This window comes from Pogona vitticeps, chromosome 4 (genome assembly GCF_051106095.1).
Source record: "Pogona vitticeps strain Pit_001003342236 chromosome 4, PviZW2.1, whole genome shotgun sequence".
NCBI classification, from domain to species: domain Eukaryota; kingdom Metazoa; phylum Chordata; class Lepidosauria; order Squamata; family Agamidae; genus Pogona; species Pogona vitticeps.
In genome coordinates, this window is record NC_135786.1 from 219587613 (window position 1) to 219607873 (window position 20261).

Below are 20261 nucleotides of genomic sequence, written 5' to 3' on the forward strand. Positions count from 1 at the left end.
CCTGATGCTCTTAAACTACAATTTCCAGAAGCTCTGAAAAATACCATACATTCTTGGGTGTACTAGTCCAAGTTCTAAAGAGAACTATAAACCCTTTTCTCTTGGGGGAAGAAGGTAATACATTGACATAGTCACCTCTATCAGAGGGGAATGTCAATCAACATTTTTAAGGAGCATAGCTTATCTCAAGGTTACTTTAAAAAAAAATCTTAGAATTTGAAGGCCATTTTCAGGCATTGGTCAGTAAGAGTAGGCACCTTGAATCAGTGGAATTTACAGAGGATTTAATCTGCCAAATCCCCACTAATTCAATGGGCTGACTCTAGTTGCAAGTAACTATGTTAAGCAACAGGATTTCAGGTGTTATTTCCACGTTCACTGCCAGAGGTATACTGGTAGCACTCAGCCCTAGTCAGTTCTCTGCTACATCTGACACAGATCATTGCCTAGTTGTCACATCTGACTCAGGTTCCAGATCAATGCCTGGATGCAATAGCAAATATGGACCATAAGTTGACCTTGAGCCCTCCTGAGACTGAGATCCTCTAGGACTGGTTCTCATATCCAGGGATTAAGCAGGTTGCCTCTTCTTAGTGGGATTCATTCTGTTGGAAGGAGAAGCCATGTAGACTAAGGGGTGCTCCTAGATCAGAGAGGATAACTTTGGAGGGTTTGCTGGCACAATCCTCATCTCAGCAACCTCAGCAATGTTCAACAGACTTGGAAATGCTCAACATTTCTCTGCAACCCCCCACCCTTGTAAAAATCTCCACCAATCTTGGAAGCCTCCAAGAGGAGAAAACCACTGTAGCTAAAAACATTGGAGCAGGAAGGTGTGGGGGAGGGGCTTGTGGGGACCTGGATGGAACAAGAACATACTTGGGGACCAACAAGTGGCCCATGGACTGCACTTTGCCCAGCCCTACCATTGTCACTAAAGACCCAAGTGACCACAGTGCCAGGAAGTGGCTTTTACCAGCATTGCCTGCTATGGCATCTACAGTTGTTTCTAGAGGAGGAGAGCCTGACCATAGTGACCCATGGGTTAATAATGCCATGTCTTGATTACTCTAAAGAATACTAAGTAAGGCCAAACTTATTTTTTATTTATTTTATTCCTTGCATTCATACCCCACCCATATAGTGCCTTCACACTACTCTGGGTGGGTAACAACAGTTAAAAACAGAATTACCCTTCACCATCCACAAGGACATAAATAATGAGATATAGAAAAACATTATTAATCCAGAATGTCCCAAAAAAGAAAGAAAGAAAGAACCCTGAACAGCCAATCAAAATTTTACATTCAATCCACAGGCTGCAGATAGTGCAGAAGGTCGTGGCAAGTGTTCGTTTTTCTCTAACGCTTTACGTTATTTTAAAGTGACTGAAATTCTGCTTTCCAAATGCATGTTTAAAATGTGGTTCCTTCAACACGCAGCCTCTTCAACCCAGATTTTGCTAAGAAGCCCAATTTCTCTTTTCTCTGCTCACACCAGTTATTATTTCTAGAAGTGCTACAATTGAACCAAAGGAAATGCTCTACACATAGAAAAGGAAAATTGGATTTCTAAAGTAAGTTTATCTGTTGCCTTTTAGTACCCAAATCGACTAGAGAGAGAAAGACAAAGAGAGAGAGAGAGAGAGAAAGAGAGAGAGAGAGGATCAAAACAGTATACAGTAGCAGCAGAGTAATATATAAAGATGCCTGCTACTGTTTAATACGACACTGAAAAAAAAGAAAAAGAAAGAATGAAACTGATTTCCAGGCAGACCAGACCCTCCTCTTTCTCATTTACCCTGAAGTGTAGAAATTCATCGCAGGGCATAGAGCAGCGAGAGAGAGGGAAGGAGAGAGATCACATATATGTAAGGGAGCACTAGCAACACATCACTCTTTGGGTTTCCCAGTTGCACTCCTAAAGAAACTGACACAGATTTGGTTTGCCTGACTCTGTAGGGGCTTGCTGCTGTGTTTTTAAACAGCAATCTTGAATTAAAATTGTATTCCAGAAAGAGGTCCTGCTTTCCGTAATGGGAAACATAGGGCTTGTGATTTTAGCATAGACTTTGTGTATCTGCTCTCATTAAGAAGCAGGTTGTGATTTGACAGCTCGGTTGCTTTGAGATGATGGGGCTCATCCCTCGGAAGCCTTAGAGGATGTTGGTGTCAGTATGAAGCTTCAGCCATCACCACTGGTGTTCTCTGCAGCATTATTTGTGGAGGGAAGGGCACCATTTGGTTATTTATTTATTTATATCTGACCAGACCAAAGTAGAACAGGAACTCAAGCTGTCGATTCAGATTGAACATGCACGGCTCTGAAAACTCAACAAAGCTGAAGGTAAGTTCTCTATTTCATATTTTATAGAACAAGGGCAGAGCCGAGGAGGGGGAAAGTGCTTTCTTATTAAGCACGCAGGCACACGAACACATACACTCAAACACACCATGGGTCTGCGGGGGTAGAGTAGAATCTCCTTCAGCCAGCCAAAGCTGATCAATGCATGCTGTCGGCAATGACTACCAGTGAAAAAGGATAAAGCAGACAGGGTTGTGACTCTAATTAGTTTGACATGCTTCTCTCTCCCTCTCTGTCTGTACCCTTTTGTTGCACCCTCAGCATGACTTCCTAGGGTCACCTCCTGCAAAGGATGCCTTAAATTAGATGTCTTGAGTCTCTTAGACCTCACGCCCCAGCTCAATGCTGTGTGAAACCGTCGGGAGAAGAAAAGTTTAAACGGATAGAATGTGCTGCTGTACACATTTCTCTCTTTCTTTTTCAAGTCCAAAGATAGTGTCAGCTTAAGAATATACGTGCAGTCATCAGCTGGACTACCTTCAGCACTGAAAAAAATTATAAGTCTGGTTGCATTTTCAATAATAGCAAGGTGTTTTCTGTTGGCTTTGGTATACGTTTTTGCAGCCTACACCACCCTTCAGTGAAAGTTTATGGCAAAATAAAAGAAACCTTGCTAATCTTTAAGGTTCTGTAATAGAAACAACTTCACTACATGATTCACAGCAGTTAGGAATGACTGTTAGGTGGAAAACCAACTCTGATCCTTCACCCTTTACGGGCTCAACAGAAAAAGAATACTTTGGATGATAGCTGTAAGTATCTGAGTTGTCTCATAGAACAGTTGCTTAGAAATAGCTAGCCAGTGGACAGTGAGAAACAGCCCCTACCTTTGTGACAACAGAATTCATGTGTATGAGGGAGAGGTCAACAAACCGTTGGGATCCAAGGGTCTGATAAATATAGGCATTTTAATGATGTGGATCATACGCAATTAATTCCTCTTCTTCTGGGTTCACTATGATTTTACCTTTCCTAGGTGGACAAGGAGAAAATGTGCTGACCGGGAAGCTAACAGGTAGAAGCCAGCCAGATGAAGATGGAGAACAACACCAGCACTGGAGAGAATGAAACAGAATTCTTGCCCAACCGGGAGGTGATCACCATTGAATATCAAGTGGTCACTATCTCTTTGGTTCTCATCATCTGTGGGTTAGGCATTGTGGGCAACATCATGGTGGTACTGGTAGTAATTAGGACAAAGCACATGAGGACCCCAACCAATTGTTATCTGGTGAGCCTTGCGGTAGCTGACCTCATGGTTCTGGTGGCTGCCGGACTTCCCAATATCACCGAGAGCGTCTATGGATCCTGGGTGTATGGCTACATCGGATGCCTCTGTATTACTTATCTCCAGTACCTTGGCATTAATGCATCTTCTTGCTCTATAACCGCCTTCACTGTTGAGAGGTACATAGCTATTTGCCACCCTATCAAAGCCCAGTTTTTATGCACTTTCTCTAGAGCCAAAAAGATCATCATTTTTGTCTGGGCATTCACCTCCATCTACTGCATGCTCTGGTTTTTCTTGTTAGATCTCAACACGGTCATCTACAAAGATACCACCACAGTCGCCTGTGGGTATAAAGTGTCCAGGAGTTACTATTCTCCAATCTATATGATGGACTTTGGAATATTTTATGTCATGCCGATGATATTAGCAACTGTTCTTTATGGGTTAATCGCCAGGATATTGTTCCTGAATCCCATCTCTTCAGATCCTAAAGAAAACTCCAAGCCATGGAAGAACAACTCGGCTTCCCTGGACAAGACGAAAGTGGCCAACAAGGGTATAAATAGTGCAGTGGCTTCTAGAAGACAGGTAGGAATACTTTCTGGAAACTAAGGCTGCATTTTAGAGATGTTCCCTTGATCTATCTGAATGCCAAATTTCTAACCCAATTGGCCTAGTTTGGACTGATTTGTGTGAGTTTCAGATCGAAGCACAGTGAGTTCCAGAGCAAAGCAAAGAGAATGTATAAATTGATTTGTGTCTAGAGGATAATTTGGATCAGATTGGGTAAAAATTGCTTTAGTCTACTGATTTTCTTTTTTTGGGAAAAAAAACCCCAAATTCTAAAGGTGTCTCATCTAAAACACTTCAAAATTTGGCAGGTGTGCATCTCTCTCTCTCTCTCTCTCTCTCTCTCTCTTTCTCTCTCTCTCTTGCACTCTGTACCCAATCTGATCCACTTATTCATTCTTAGTTCATGTACATCTCTGTAATAAGGAAAACAAGAACGCCATTTTGGTTTTCTAATGCAAGTCACAGGGAGGCTTGCAAATACGTCGAAGTCCAGGACACAGATTGAACTGGAGACAATTCTGCAAGGTCGGTCGATCTGAGAAGGTGCACCTGGTTCTGGTTCCACAGCTCATTGGAGACAAAATGCTGGACTGCTCACATCCTTGTTCAGTACTCTAAACACTATACCACACAAAGGTGTGAATGTAGTGCTTAGACTAATCAGCTGTGACATCCTATCATTGCTATTGAAACAGGAGCCATGTAGCTCAGGAGGCATAATTAGTAGGAATGTGCATGGTGAAAACTTTGGGTTTGATTCATTTTGAGTGCATTCAAGTGGTGCCTCATTCATTTTTAGGTCTTTCACTAAATGTGAAAGGGACAGGTTTTTCAGGTACAGTACTTCCATTTCATTTCCCCCATTTGTGTTGCATCTAGCACTCATCCAAAAGCCCTTAAAACCCCTTAAAATGGTACAGACAAACCAAGAGCAAGGTAGGCAATGGAGAATCAATTAAAAAACCTCAAAGGAATTCGTAAAACAAGATCAAAAAACTAGTGTAATTTGATGAAGATTCAAACGCAACAAGTTTTCTGTGTCCACTATAAAAATAGTGGTCCAAAATAGGTACTTACTGTTGCTGCTGCTGCTGGTGGTATTATTTTTAATATTTTCAATATTTTTATTTCTTTCAAACTGGGATAGTGCTAGTTCAAGTATTACAGAGAGGGAGAAAAATGACAGATCAGACTGCAAGGTTTTGCCGCAGCCTGAAACCTGTGATACTGGCATCCTTTTCTTGATAGACCCCACACAGTGCAAGGGCAGATACAGAACAAAGCCTCAAATGCAATGATTTTAAAAGCTCATGTAGCCCTCTCGACTGATATACAACACAGTTTAAAAATGGGTTAAATGTTATCCCGAGATAATCCACACAATGACTTAAAACCTACATGACTTTAAATTGACTTCAGAAACCCCGATCTATCACCTGATTTATTTCAATAGTGTTACTTGTCATGAGATCTGTAATTTAAAAAATATAGAAATCCAACCTATATTTTAGAGTTGCAACACTGAATAAATTCCATTTGCACCACAAATATGTTCCTTTACACAAATAATGCCACTAGGTCTAACCCAACTCACCTAATGTTGTAAGCATTAAAAATGACATGCCATCATGTTGATTCCAACTTCTGGCAGCCCTTCCCAGCATTTTCTAGATATTAAAAGACTCAAAGGTAGCTTACCAGTCCCTTATTCTGGCGGTGTTCTTGGACCATACAGCATCACCAAGGCTGCACAGAAGGCAGGGCATGTAACCCTCTCAGCCACACATATTCCAGGTGATCTCAACTGGTCCTTCTTATTTGTTTTATTTTATTAGACTTCTACCCTGCCCATCTAGACCAAAGGTCTACTCTGGGTGGCACAGCAAGTACGCAGTGTTTTGTCAAATTGGTTGTTGTGGGTTTTTCGGGCTCTTTGGCCATGTTATGAAGGTTGCTCTTCCTAACGTTTCGTCAGTCTCTGTGACACTCTGTGCTGTCCTCTGAAGATGCCGGCCACAGAGACTGGCAAAACGTTAGGAACAACCTTCAGAACACGGCCAAAGAGCCTGAAAAACCCACAACAACCATTAGATCCCCACCTTGAAAGCCTTTTGTCAAATTCTTTGAGAATTAACCAAAGGGAAAAAAATTGCCTATCTTCACTGGCCAAGTTCAACTGATACAGCTATTCTTGACATGGAAAGGGCTGTACTGTATCAGCCAAACACATAGCTGTTGTTGAGGAAGGGTCTTTGAGAATAAAAAAAGTTGGCCAGCAACTCTAATTGCTCACTGACATAGTTGAATACACAGGGATTCAGACCCAGATGGGGAGTTCTGAGTTCGGATGCACAAACCTGTCAGATTTTGTTTCTCCATGTTCACATTTATCGTACGATTCTAAATTTTGTTAAATACTTATGTTTTAAACAACAACAGCCAGACAAACTGATTAAATCCAGACATGCTGCACTGCTTTCCATCAACAAAAGGCAAGAAACAAATATGACCTAGGTAAATTTTTCTTTCTGTGCTTTCTGTCTTTTACTTACAAACTATGTTTATATAGTGCTATACTGCAGCCTTAAGAACTTCTCACTTCCGTATCTTCCAAGACGCCCTGTACTTTCAAAACCAACTGCTGCTTTTTCTACTGGTTTGAGATGTTGTTACTTAATTTCTCCCACATGGATGTGTTTTCATAAAAATATTCTGTCTAGATATCTTGCTCAGAGTCTGAGCTGAAAGAAGGAGAAATGTTAACACAATACATCATTTAATTACACTCTTTGGAAATCAGCAGCATCTTCTTCAAAATGTAAACTTTTCTCTGATTAGAAAGGGGTCCTACGTGCGGTCATATCATTATGTCTCTCCTCTTTAACAGCTCCAAACAATTTTGGTTCTTATGTTGTTCCTGCTGCTATTTTTAAAACTAAATGCAGATCAATTGGTAGATTTACTAGTCCAGAAAGCAGGAGTCTCATTTTTTAAATCATAGAATAATGGAGTTGGAAGGGACTCATAAGGCCATTGAGTCCAACCCTTCACTCAAGGCAGGAATCCAAATCAAAGCATGGCTTCCCTTAGATTGAGCTCATTGTTACGTGTCCTACAACTTGGATTCTGGGGATTATAGTCCAAAAAGGTATTGTGGTCCAAAAGGTTTCCTGTTCCAAGGTCTGATCGTCTGAAAAGGTATTGTTTCCAAGTATATTCCTGAGAAACTTTATGTAGCTGTGTGTTTGTGACTATAGATCTTGTATTTGAAATTAAAGTAGTGGAGGTATACTGCTAAATTTTCCAGCACTAAAGGTCATCATGGTTCCACACAGAGACTGAGTCAGCACAAAATAGAAGATTCCCCATCCGATTCTGCATCGACTTCAAAGTGTTGATGCTCACGTACAAAGCCCTAAACGGTTTAGGGCCTCGTTACTTGGCGGAACGCCTACTCCCACCAACCTGTGTCACTCGTGCGAGCCAGGAGGTGAGGCTGAGGAGCCTGACGCCAAGGGAGGCCCAGAAGGAAAAAACAAGAAACCGGGCCTTCTCGGCGGTGGCTCCTCGCCTCTGGAACAACCTTCCTCCTGAGATTCGCAGGGCTTCCTCGCTGGTTATCTTTAAGAATCAATTAAAGACATGGATGTTTTGGCAGGCCTTCCCATTAGACAATTCCTGACGCCTTTTCTTTCCTCTTCTATTGTTTCTCTTACTCTGTGTATGGCTTTCATTATTTAAATTGTTTATATATTTTTATTGTACTTTTTATGGTTGTTAGCCGCCTAGAGTGGTCCTGACCCGACCAGATAGGCGGGATATAAATAAAATAAATAAATAAAATAAAAAATAAATATGTAATCCGATATCCCATTGAGTAAGATAAACATAACTCCTATTTTATATAGTGTCCTTAAATAAGCTTCTCTCTCTCTCTCTCTCTCTCTCTCTCTCTCTCTCTCTCTCTCTCTCTCTCTCTCTCTCTCTCTCTCTCTCTCAATAGCAATGCTACAGGATTTCTTATATTTAAATTTAGGGTTGCAGCATGCCTTAATCTAGCCTAATCCAAGGCATAATTACATACATTTAACTATTACATAGTTACAAGGTATGAAACTCAGCCAAGTCTCTATTCAGGAAGAGATCTAGTTTCCACATGTTTAGCCCTGTTAGTCAGTGGCTTCAAAAACACCCAAGAATCCTATGGCACTGTAATGGCTAAGAAACGTACTGTAGCCCTACAACATTTTCGGAATTTTGCTGAAACAGACACATGCATGTCATGCAGAATTTCATACATATAGATAGTACCCCTGGTTAGAGGTATTGCTGTAGAGAGTAAGGTCAGGGGAATCTGCAATGCAGGAACTGGTGACAATGAATCACATTGTTAACTTTGGTCACTCTCCAAACTGACCAAAGGCTCGCAAACTGGTAATGATAATGCCAACATCTGGACAATGGTAAGCATTTAGCACAGGCAATGTCGCAAGAATCCATTATCATGATGGAAAAGCTGGTGATAGCAGAGACTGAAGAATGTGTCCTTTTTTTTGTACTATACTGGCCATGTTGGCCAAAGGATCTTGAGAGCTGTAATCCAGGAAATGATTTTTTTCAAACTCTTGTGTGTCACAGAATTGTTCGTTCCTTTGTGATGGTTTGTTTCTTTGTGACTTCTTTTGGTCTCTTGCATGCTCCTAATGACAAAGCATGAAACATTTCATTTCTGAATAGCTCTCTGAACTCTGAGCTGTATATATTTGGACTCTGGTTTGTGGAAGCCAAGAGTTTTCACACTGCCTGTGTTAACACTCCTTATGTTGTGTGCTGTCAAGTTGGAATTGACTTACAGTGACCCTAACAGGCTTTCCAAGCAAGTGTGATATTTAAGGAGTGGTTTTACCAGTTCCATCTCCACACCCAAACTTTCCACGGGCAAGTGGGGATTCAAACTCAGGTCTCCCGAGTCTTTGTTCTAACCCATCACTCTGTCCACTATTCCACACTAAGGAGCAATGCTGTCCGTAGTAGCCCTTGTCTCCCCACTTTTAAGAACAGAAAGTTTCTCATGATTATATATTTCACATAGATTCTGCTTACTGCCTACAAGTACAATGAAGGAAACTATCTCATCCCTAGTAAAATTCAGTTACATACATAGCATCACAGGTAGCATAGTCGTGGGAACAAAATTGGAGAATGTAATATTTAAGAGTGGTCTTATAGGCCAGATGGGCGGGGTACAAATCAAATAAATAAATAAATTACCCAAGGCATCAATGATATTGCTTCTCGTTCTTCCATTTCTCAAGTCAAGAATTGCAAGATAAGATTTGTACTGACATAGGCAATTGCAAGAATATGGTAAACTATGCATAGCACAAAACATGACACTGAACATATTCACGGTGACTGCATTCACCACCATTGCTGGCTGCTGTATGGCCCAGATTCATCTCTTCCTAGGAGCTGTCCAACAGGTCAAGGACAAAGGTATGAAAGAAAGAATGGTGTGCAGCAAAAGCATCCATATGAGCTATTACAAAGTCAAGTTTGCAACTTCTGGGTACCAACAGAGCCTCTGCTGGCTTCCTCTCAAGTAAGGTGAAGAGACAGGAGGCTTCTTATTAACAGACAGGGAACGTCATCCCAGTTCCCGGCTTCTCCTTAAGCATGCCACTAATTATCTTCCTGTATTCTGCAGCTGGTGGTGGGACCAGTCACAGATTGTGACAACTTTCCTCACCCCGCTGGCCATGCCAATGGCAGCAATGGTGGAGAATGGAGGGGTACAGTCTGAAAAAATCTCGAAGAGCCCAGATTGGAGTAGGATGCAATACAAGGTTCCTTGAACCTGCATCTTCCCCACATCAGATGGTTACTAAGGAGAGGGTGACTTAGAATCTGTCAATTTTCCTTGAAAATCAGGAATGGACTATTTTTTTCCAGCCCTCTGAGGGTTGTATATTAAATTGGAAGTGATCAGAAGGTTCCATTTAAAGAATGATGGCCAGGACAATGTAACTACGACGGCTGAAGCAAGGTGTGGGGGCATTGTTTTAGAAATGAATAGCACCCCCTTAGAGGTATGATTCTCTGCTGTTGTCCGATTTTTTAAAAAACTGGGGGAATTTTCTCTCTCTTAGTGCTGGAGAAGCAGCCTTAGGGGCTCGTGTAACCCATGGGGTGCATAACAAGGCCTTCTTCAGTTCTCGCCTGGTCTTTACTACAAAAGGATATGGCATGCATTTCAGATGCAACACAATTTTTTAGAAAAGGCATTCAGCATGGTGTTTTATTTTGTCTTTAATATAGAAATAAACCTTAGGGCCCCCAAGATAGCCCACAACTCTATGAGCAAACTCAGAAGCATTCATTCTGATGCAAATGTCTTCAGTTGCTTAGCATGAAATATATACAGACTTCCATGAGGTCACAGGTGGGCCTCTGTTCCTTTCACTATCCTTTCTCAGGAACCACAAAATTGTTGGGGAGGAGTCCTATCACCTTTGGTTTGGGGTATCAGGATTGCAAAGGTATCTGGTTGATAACTATGGAAACAGGCATACTGGATAGACTGATTCTTATCAGAATACTTTTTAAAAATTATTTCAGCTCCCAGATTCTCCCAGATGGCATGGCTACTGGTTCCTCTTATCCAAGTTTTAAAAAGGAACTTTTTCCAATTCTGCCCTTACAGCCTCACTAGACAAGACACTGATCCTGTATCTAGAAGCCAGAGCTATAACTAGGGTAGGGAAACAAGACTTCATTTATAAGGCCCCAAAAATGCTGCTGGATGGAGTGAACTATCTATAGCAGTGGTCCCCAACCTTGGGCCTCCAGATGTTCTTGGACTTCAACTCCCAGAAATCCTGGTCAGTAGAGGTGGTGGTGAAGGCTTATGGGAGTTGCAGTCCAAGAACATCTGGAGGCCCAAGGTTGGAGATCACTGATCTATAGTATTTGCTGCTGGGGTGAACCTGCTACCCCTGAGAGATATAGGGCTTCCTGCCATTCCTTCACAAGCAGAAGGAAATATAAACCAGGCAGGTTCTGTACCAGATTAACACGGCCATTGTCGCTTCAGACCTGAGCAGCCGTTTCAGTTCCTGCACCCTCTTCCTGCATATGCCCATCTCATGGAATCCCAAAGTTTCCCCCAGAGAAGCTGTGGGTGCCAACATTGCTAGTTGCAGCTGTGCTAGAAGCAGTGATCCCTCAAGTAGCAAAAGACATTGATTTTAGAAGCATGTTAAAACAAGAACTTGATTGTGGTTTACAATATAAACACACTTTTCCTCTGCATATCTGTTTGGAGATAATTTTCTGGAATACATGCTTGAAAGAACTTGATGAATAGAAGGAAATAGGCATTTTATTGAATATTGTTTCAGCTGTGAGTCACATTCAACACAGCTCATTTGTTGTTTTTGTTGTTGTTGCTCCTGGTTTATGGAATGTTATCCAGTTACTCTATGCACTGTACCTGAGCAGTAGACCATGTGCTTTGGTATGCAGAAGATAAGCCATCACTGCTGAGGGTATGAATCTTCCTATGTCCTCTACACCCTCACTGGCACCCTCAGCACACACCCCCACACACTGTTATTGCTGAAGACCAGATGGTATTTTCAATACCATGAAGGTACGTCCCTTGACAATCCTATTTCTCTAAGATCTTGTGAGTTGCATATAGACTATCTCAGATGCAACAATCAGAACCAGTGAGCTGGTAAGATGTGATTGCAGGCCATGAGGCATTTTTTGCTAAATAATTAATCAAGTCAAATACTTTCTGCATGATAAGTTATTCTATTAATGCAGATATTTTTCATTAAGCGTAGAGGAAGCAGCAAATGAACTTCTCTGGGCCTTCACCATTAGAAAACTAACAACTAAGGGTTAATAATTTTTGAAAGAACTAGTTCAGTAATATTTCACTACACAAGCTCTTTTGAACATGCTTACTATTTAGAAAACTCTATAAACAATTATGTTTCCTTTCCTTTGCAAGTAGTAAGTCCCTCTGATAACCCTTTTACTCTCAGATAGCTTCATTAGAACTTCATTGTTCTCACAGAACTTCATTATCCTCCCACATTTGATGTTCAGTAATGCGAGTTTCTAAAGAAGACTACAAAACAACCTCTTTTTGTTTTCATTTATTTAGACCATTTTGTTTTATGTCATCTAAAATTTAGATTCTAAATAAACAGTGAAAACAAAAAGAAACTGTTTCATAGCCTTCTGGAGACCAAAATCATTCTCAGTATTGTATATTTCATTACTAAAGACATGAAAGATGGATGGTGAATAAAATAAATTGAATAAAATCAATTTATTTGGATACAGTGTTAAAGGGGAGCTTTCTGGATACCATAGACCCTCAGAAAGGTAAATAAGTGGGTATTAGATCAAATCAAGCCTGAACATTCCCTGGAAGCAAAAAGGATTAAAACTGAGACTATTATACTCTAGACACATCGTGAGAAGACAAGGCTCACTGGAAAAGACAATGCTGGGTAGAATTGAAAGCAACAGGAAATGAGGAAGATTAGATGTATGATGGACTGACTTGGTAAATGAAGCTAGGATCTTGTGTTTGCAAGACCCGGGCTGGGCTGTTAACTATCTGATCTTTTGTTGGTCATGGGGTCATCATAGGTCAGAGAGAACTTGACAGCATGGGATAGTAAACCTGTCATTCAGTAAAAACTTCCAAGTTAGTTCGTTTTTTTAAAAAAGACAGAATTTACCTTAAATTAAAACATTAGAAAAATGTAAGACCATGAAACAATAAAACAACTTTGAAAGGTAGCAGGAAAGTAGAAAAGTAGTAGGATTCCAATAGCAGCTCTCTCCTACAGCAAGTCATACCTTGGTTTCTTTTCAGTTTCATCAGCAGTACCATGTAGGGAGACCATCATCATTAGGCAGCAAAGGGAACTTTCCCCATAGGGGCAGGGGTGGCACACACCTGCAACTGCATGAGCTGCTGCACACACACGCACACGCACACGCACAGACACACAGACACACAGACACGCACGCACACACACACACACACACACAAACACACAAAATTTAATGGATGCATGAAATGCTACCCAGAAGGAAACTCTTTAAAGATACTCCATGATGATAAACAGAAACACAGGGGCATGTGTATACACACACACTCTCACGATTTTGTCATGTAATGTGTTTTTTGGCTCCTAAGCTGTAATCCTGAACACAGTTATATAGACTCAAGCTTACATGAAATTAGTCAACATTGACTGTTCAAACATGCACAGGATTTATTAGTTTATTGCTTAGCTTTGTATCTTGCCTGCCCTCCAAGGGGCATGGCACGGTGTCTCCCTGCCTTTATACTTGCAACAGTCCAGTGTAGTAGGTCAGGCTAAGAAACAGCAATTGAGCAAACTTTCAAGCTCAACAAGGACTTAAACCAACTTCTCCAAAGTCTCAGGTCAAAATTCTAACCCCTGTGTAGGCACTGTTATTCTTAGCTGCTATTTGCCAGGGTTAAGAGGGTAAAGGGCTGTTTCCTGGAGCTGATATAGCCTTCCAAAATGTGACAGGAACAGACTAGATGTCTCTCTTACAGTCCAGATGCAAAATGCATCATTTTTGCATGCCTTTTTGGTTTGATTTTACTTGTTCTTTTTTGCAGTATAGTCAGGAAGGAATGCAGCTCATTCACATTCCAGCAACTCATCTTTCTTTCTTTCTTCTTGTACAATTTCTGTCTAGGCTACATCGCCTTGATGGTATGGATGTCAATGTCGAACTCTCCACTGCAGTTACCCAATTAAGTGCAAGGTTAGCCTGGCCTTGAGCAAATTCTTAAAACAACCCACTGTGGGTTATTGTTTTCCAGTGTAGATTTCCTACCATGTTTCCATGAAAATAAGACCTAACCTGAAAATAAGCCGTAGTATGATTTTTCAGGATGCTCATAATATAAGCCCTACCCCCAAAATAAGCTCTAATTAAGTGAAAGCCTGCCCTCCACCATTGTGCAGCAACCAGAAGATGACATGACTATATTTGAATAAACATAGATGGTTGTAAATGAAAAAAAAAAAAACATCCCCTGAAAATAAGCCCCAGTGCATTTTTGGAGCAAAAATTAATATAAGACCTTGTCTTATTTTTGGGGAAACACAATAGTAGTACATGGTGCAGCTGATGTTGAGTGACACATTCAAGGAATAGCACTCCAGGATTTCAGCACAAAACTCTTTTCATAGTATCATGAAATAACTGAGTTGGAAGGGGCCTATAAGGCCATTGAGTCCAACCCTGTGCTCAATGGGTTCATCTATTATCTCACCTTGCCAAGCTGTCCCTTCCTAGTAGCAATCTAGTCTGGTGGACAAACATTTTTGATGCCTTTTCCTTAGGCACTTATCTTTTTTCCTCATCCTTTCATTCCTTGAGCCAGGATTTTCTAAAAACATACAGTATTTGCAATATTTACACCTTGTTTCAATCTGATTTTGCACGTCATCTATCTTCATATTCAAAGATTTATGGGGATTAAGACTCAAGGAAAGGGAGAATTAGCTACCTCACAGAACCGACAGGTTGGTCAGAAGGAGGAGCAATAGCACATGTGGGCAGAGCTTTATAGGGCCTGACTGACAGGATTGGCTCTTGGGGATCAGCTGATCAAGTGCTTAGGCAGACTGGTATTGCATACTAGGTGGCAGCATCAGAGCACAGAAAATATGCCAGGCTTCCTTTAAAATAAGTTTTTTTTTAATTGTAGAATTACTTTATTTGTCCTATTGTTGAATGTATGGTCTCAAATTAGTAGATGTTGATTTATTTAATTCAGGTTTGCTTTTCCCCCACCCTCCACACATTTATATTAAAACTGAGGAGTCTGACATTTGTTTTTAGTTTAGTTTAGTTTAGTTTTCTTTTTTTATTGCAGTGATATAGTTATATTTTACTTGCCTACAGCCAGTATGCTATTACCTAAATATGTAACAGAAGGACAAGCATGTAAACATCCTCCCTCTTCCAGCAGGCTCCCTGTTGTGCTGCCAGCTGCATAATAGATCTCACTGCCTGTGCAAGAATGGACACACAGTGGGGAGCCTGCCAGAGCAGCAGTGACGGCTGTTATCTGATTGTTCTTCCACTGCACATCTCAGCAATAGGACACTGGTCTATGTTTTCAGTGATGCTTTGCTGTTGTTGGATAAAAAAAGGTAAAGGTTCCCCTTGACAATTCTTGTCCAGTCGTGCTCGACTCTAGGGGGCGGTGCTCATCCCGCTCTTCAAGCCATAGAGCCAGCATTTGTCCGAAGACAATCTTCCGTGGTCACATGGCCAGTGTGATTTAGACACTGGATAGGAGCCCTTTATAGTGGGCAAAGTGCTGAACTAGGGCATAGGAGACATGGGCTCAGATGCCCCACTTGATCATGGAAAGTCACCTGGGAATAGCAATGCTAAGCCACTCTTTGCACATTTCACTTACTTTCAAAGCCCTGTTAGGGTCATCATAAAGCAGAAATGACCCGACAGCATATAAAAACAGCATTACTAGATAATATGTGTTTTTAGATATTTATATTTTTACAATTATATGAGCTGTAAGGACACCTACATCATAGAAGATGAGTTATAAATAAATAAATAAGTAAACCAATTACTTTGAAAGGTGGCAAGTGCTCCAACACTGGAGGCATTCAAGAGAAACTTAGACAACCACCTGGCAGATAATCGTTGCTTGGTATTCCTGCATTGAGCAGGGGGTTGGGCTTGATGGCTTTATATTCTCTATAGTTGCCACTATTCTATGATTCGATGAAATAAATGTACATAGGTAAGTAGTGCAGACAGTAACAATAATGTTGAAGTGCAGGCACTTTTTGCTGTGCAGCACCTACAGTGAAATTCCAAAGAGGTACGCAAAACTTTGAACTGCTGTGTTCAGCTATAACAATTTCCCATTCAATGTAAAGCCAAACTCAACAACCTTGTGCTTTGTATTGCAACAGGCATTGCTTACAACTGGCAAAATCCATCCTTCTCAGAGCTCAGAAGTCACTAGTTACAAGTAACAATTACCTGACACTAGTTACTTTTGAGTCATAAGTAATAAAAGTAATAGTTAGAAAGTTACAATATGTTTAGATAAATCATATATAGTATAACCTAAGCCTTTTAGTTTTAAGAAGTAACTAATTAATTTCAAATGTTACTTTTAAGGGTATTTTAAAGGGCATTTTGACAGCATTTTCCCATGTTCGTGCCATTCTTTTATCAGTCCTAATATGATCCTAATCAGTCCTAAGTGTCTATGGAATTTGTATCAATAAAGCCAGTGTGTATTATCAGAGAGTACCTCAGAGTATTGCCTTTTATTTTTTTCTGACCTAGTAGTAACAACACAATGTGTTTAACAATACTCACTATGTGTTGTGCAGCTGAAACAACAGGAACAGTGGCCTGGCTGCTGAGAAGTTACAGAATGCAAGGAATTCCTGTTGACGTCCAGTATCTAGTTGCTACCAGTGCATGCACCAGTGCATGCAGTTCTTTTGTTGGCTGCCACGTGTGCAAGGTGGAATCCACCAAGCCCTTTTTGCAAGTGAATTCTGATCCAAATCTGAGTTCTGATTTTCCCTGCCCATGAAGTATTGCTTGTGAGCATTACCACCAAGCTCAGAGGGAAGCCTGAGGGAGTGGGCAAGTGACATCAATGTCACTGCTAATCAAAAACTCCCTGCACTTTGATCCTGCTTGGGATATGGCTCCATTAAATAATAATCATCATCATGTGCTGTGCCATCAAGTCAATTGTGACTTATGGCAACCCTTTTCAAGGTTTTCCAGGTAGAGAATACTCAGAGTAGTTTATCATTTCCTTCTTCTAGGGATGCCCTGGGACTGTGTAGTTTGCCCAAGGTCACATAAGCTGGCTGCACTTGCAGAAGGCACGGTAGGGGATCAAATTCCCAACCTCTGGCTCCACAGTCAGATATCTAAACCATTAAGCTATACAGTGGTGCCTCGCTTGACAAGGATAATCCGTTCCAGCGAAATTGCTGTAGAGTGAAATCTTGTCAAGCGAAAAAAAAGCCCATTGAAACGCATTGAAACCCTCTCAATGCGTTCCAATGGGCAAAATACCTGCTCGTCCAGCGAAGATCCTCCATAGGGTGGCCATTTGCAGGTGCCTGTGCAGCAAAAAATGCCTCCTAAAAACAGAGGGAGCCATTTTGAGTAGCCAGTGGCCATTTTGAAAATGCAACAATCAGCTGTTTTGATCATCATAATGCAAAGAATCAGTTCCCGAAGCAGGGAACCGATCGTCAGGAAGCGAAAAAAGCCCATTAAAACATCATTTTGCGATCTGTGATTACAAAAGCATCGTCATGAAGCGGATTCATCGTCAAGTGGGGTAATCGTTAAGCGGGGCACCACTGTATAATAAAGACCCATTTGTTCATTCATAACTATTGACTCAAGCCCAGACTCTCAGCACAGGCTGAGCTGTTCATGGGTTACAACCCTTCCCTTTACTGAACTATCTCCCTGAGAGATGGAGAGTCTTTAATATCTGCATCAGGATGTTGTGGCCGAAAATGGCATGCAGCCAAGGTGAAACTGAAGAAAAGAAGAAATGTGATCTGAAAGACTCCCCAAATTTCAGTAGGTCATCCTGTAGAGGCAATTGAGCCAAGATAACTACAGATGGGCAACCAGAGGTGAACCCTTTTGTGTCAATATGCCATCAGTGTATACCTAAATGAAGATAGAAACCACCATTGCTCCATAATTTCACTTTTCTACTTACCAGTCTGTTATCATTATTTGATCAGATGAGGCCTGTTCAGTGGTATTACGAAGCTATATTACATATGAAATGCTGATGAAAACTACTGGCTAGGACAAAGATCAATGAGACTATAATCTAGTTTCCTAGGAAGCAGGTCCTTTGAAGCTTGCCAGATCAAAGTCTCATGTGCTTGATTCATAACCCAAGGAGCCATGTCCAAGGCAAACCCCATGCTTGAATGTATCTCATGACAGCACGACCATCCAGAACTGGAAGAAATTGAATGAGATAGTGGTGACATCTTTTTATTAGTGTCACTTTGCTTCTCAGTGTTTTCTTAGAACAGCCATGCTCTATGGGTCAGAAAGTCTGACTTTTCAACACCTTCCTAAGAGATCTATAGACCTCTAGGAAAAATTCTTAGTATTATGACTCATTCATAGCTTTTTATTAATGGTAGTGATTGCATAGCATCATTAATGGACAGGATATTTTACCAAGTGGCCTAAGCAATGAAGTGAGGTCACTTCTCAAGGAGTTTACAATCTTATGAAAAGAACATCACAACCCTTAGTGAGTTAACTACCCAGCCATTTTCCCATCTGATTAAGTAGGCTCCCTGAGGACAGAGGAAAGAATGCAGAGACTGTGGATTCTTGATAATAAGGTGCTAAATGGCAAAAACACGTCTTGTGGTATCTTAAAGTTAACAAGTTTTATTTGGCAGAATCTTTTGTAAACTGTAGCCCTGGGATGCAAAGAATATTTGATAAATCTTTCATTCCTCCAAATTTAGGCTGTCTCAACTCAAAGTGATACCTCAAAGAGGAATGTTTAAGCCCCATGAGTAGAAAAGAGAGCTTTCTTCCCCCCCCCCTCATCAAGATGTGTGCAATTTGCACAAATTGTCTTTGGGCAAGACTTTTTCTCCTTTCCCTTAGAGAAGCTCCTGATCCTGAAAAGTCTTAGCAGCAAAGAAGGAGCCATCATCAGTATTTTGCGCAATTTGCAGTATTTGTGTGTTTCCTCCCCCCAGCCAGCTGTCCCACTTGTAAGCCTTGAGTCATCCTCTGTCTCCAGCTTCCAGTCTGGGCAGGAGCTTAGGTTTCCCTTTCCCACTTTATTATCCCTGAAAGGGTTAATTCTGATGTGACCAAATGACTTTATCAATCATATCAGCTCATTTAGGTATAAAGGTGTTTTTTAATTATTGCAGTGATTCCAGGAAAGATTAGTTTGTCTGTTTTTGCTTCTTAAATGCCATCATGGCCCTCATCTGAAGGGTTCTGCACTTTCCAAAGCAGTAGAAAGTCCTCAGCACAGCCTTTGGTAGGGTAAGATACTTTGTGAGAAAGTCTTGGCTACAGCAGTGCTGAAGAATCTTTGCAAGTTCCATTTGACCGAATCTTCAGAAGATCACATCTGAATAAGTGGTCTGCAGTCTACAAATGCTTATACCAAATAAAAAGGGTTAGTTACTGCACCAAAACCATAGAGGTTACTGCACCAAAATCAGCAAAAGACTGTTGTGGCCTCTTACAAACTAACCCTTTTTATTTGGTGTAAGCATTTGTAGACTGCAGCCCACTTATTCAGATGTGATCTTCTGAAGATCATACATACTCTTCTGGACATTTTAGAGTAGTTATTCAAAAATAGTCTAGATTATTTTTAGTCACTGTGTGATCTGTGCAAATATTTAATACGTTAATGACTTACAAACCCATCTAAATTGACATGGTGATGGACATTATTTTCTGCTTGCATTGTTTCTTTTATTAGTACTTCATAATGAGTCATTCAGCATCTGAAATAGACACTTGCAAGAAATGCATACAATTTGGGAAGGACAAGACTGAAAAGTACTGAGAACAGATCATGCTTCTACAATGAGCAAATATTTAAAACACCTTCCTATACCTGCTGCACTAGAAAGTGAGTTCCATTGAGTTCAATGTCTTAATTCCAGGCAGGTATGTTTGTAAGTTGCAGTTTCTTCAAAACTGCAACTCAAGCTGCCTTGGAGATGTGGAGAAGGAAGGAGGGATCGCAAAGATGAAAATCCCTTACTTGGAATCCCTTACTGTGGTACCCACAGTCTACACGGCCACTGTGGCAGTTGTACTGTCAAAATGCAACTTGCCCATCTCAGGTCTCAAAGCACACAGAAATCCTAAATTATTATTCTGTTCTTTATAGCTAATACCTTAACCAAGGTCTCAAAGTGCCTGTTAGTTATTTGTTGTTACAACTTAATTTGCTGCTCAGAGAGAAACAAATCAT

At 40.8% G+C, this 20261-nt stretch overlaps 1 protein-coding gene across 1 annotated transcript in view; it reads left to right on the forward strand.

Annotated features, from left to right (window-relative positions):
- The first annotated feature begins 1637 nt into the window (after positions 1 to 1637).
- TRHR (thyrotropin releasing hormone receptor) overlaps positions 1638 to 20261 on the forward strand; it is a 30266-nt gene continuing 11642 nt past the window's right edge. The window contains exons 1-2 of the mRNA XM_020783388.3: positions 1638 to 2346; positions 3341 to 4183. Of these exons, the coding sequence (XP_020639047.3) occupies positions 3395 to 4183 (789 nt within the window). The 5' untranslated portion in view covers positions 1638 to 2346; positions 3341 to 3394. The remainder of the gene's footprint in view (positions 2347 to 3340; positions 4184 to 20261) is intronic.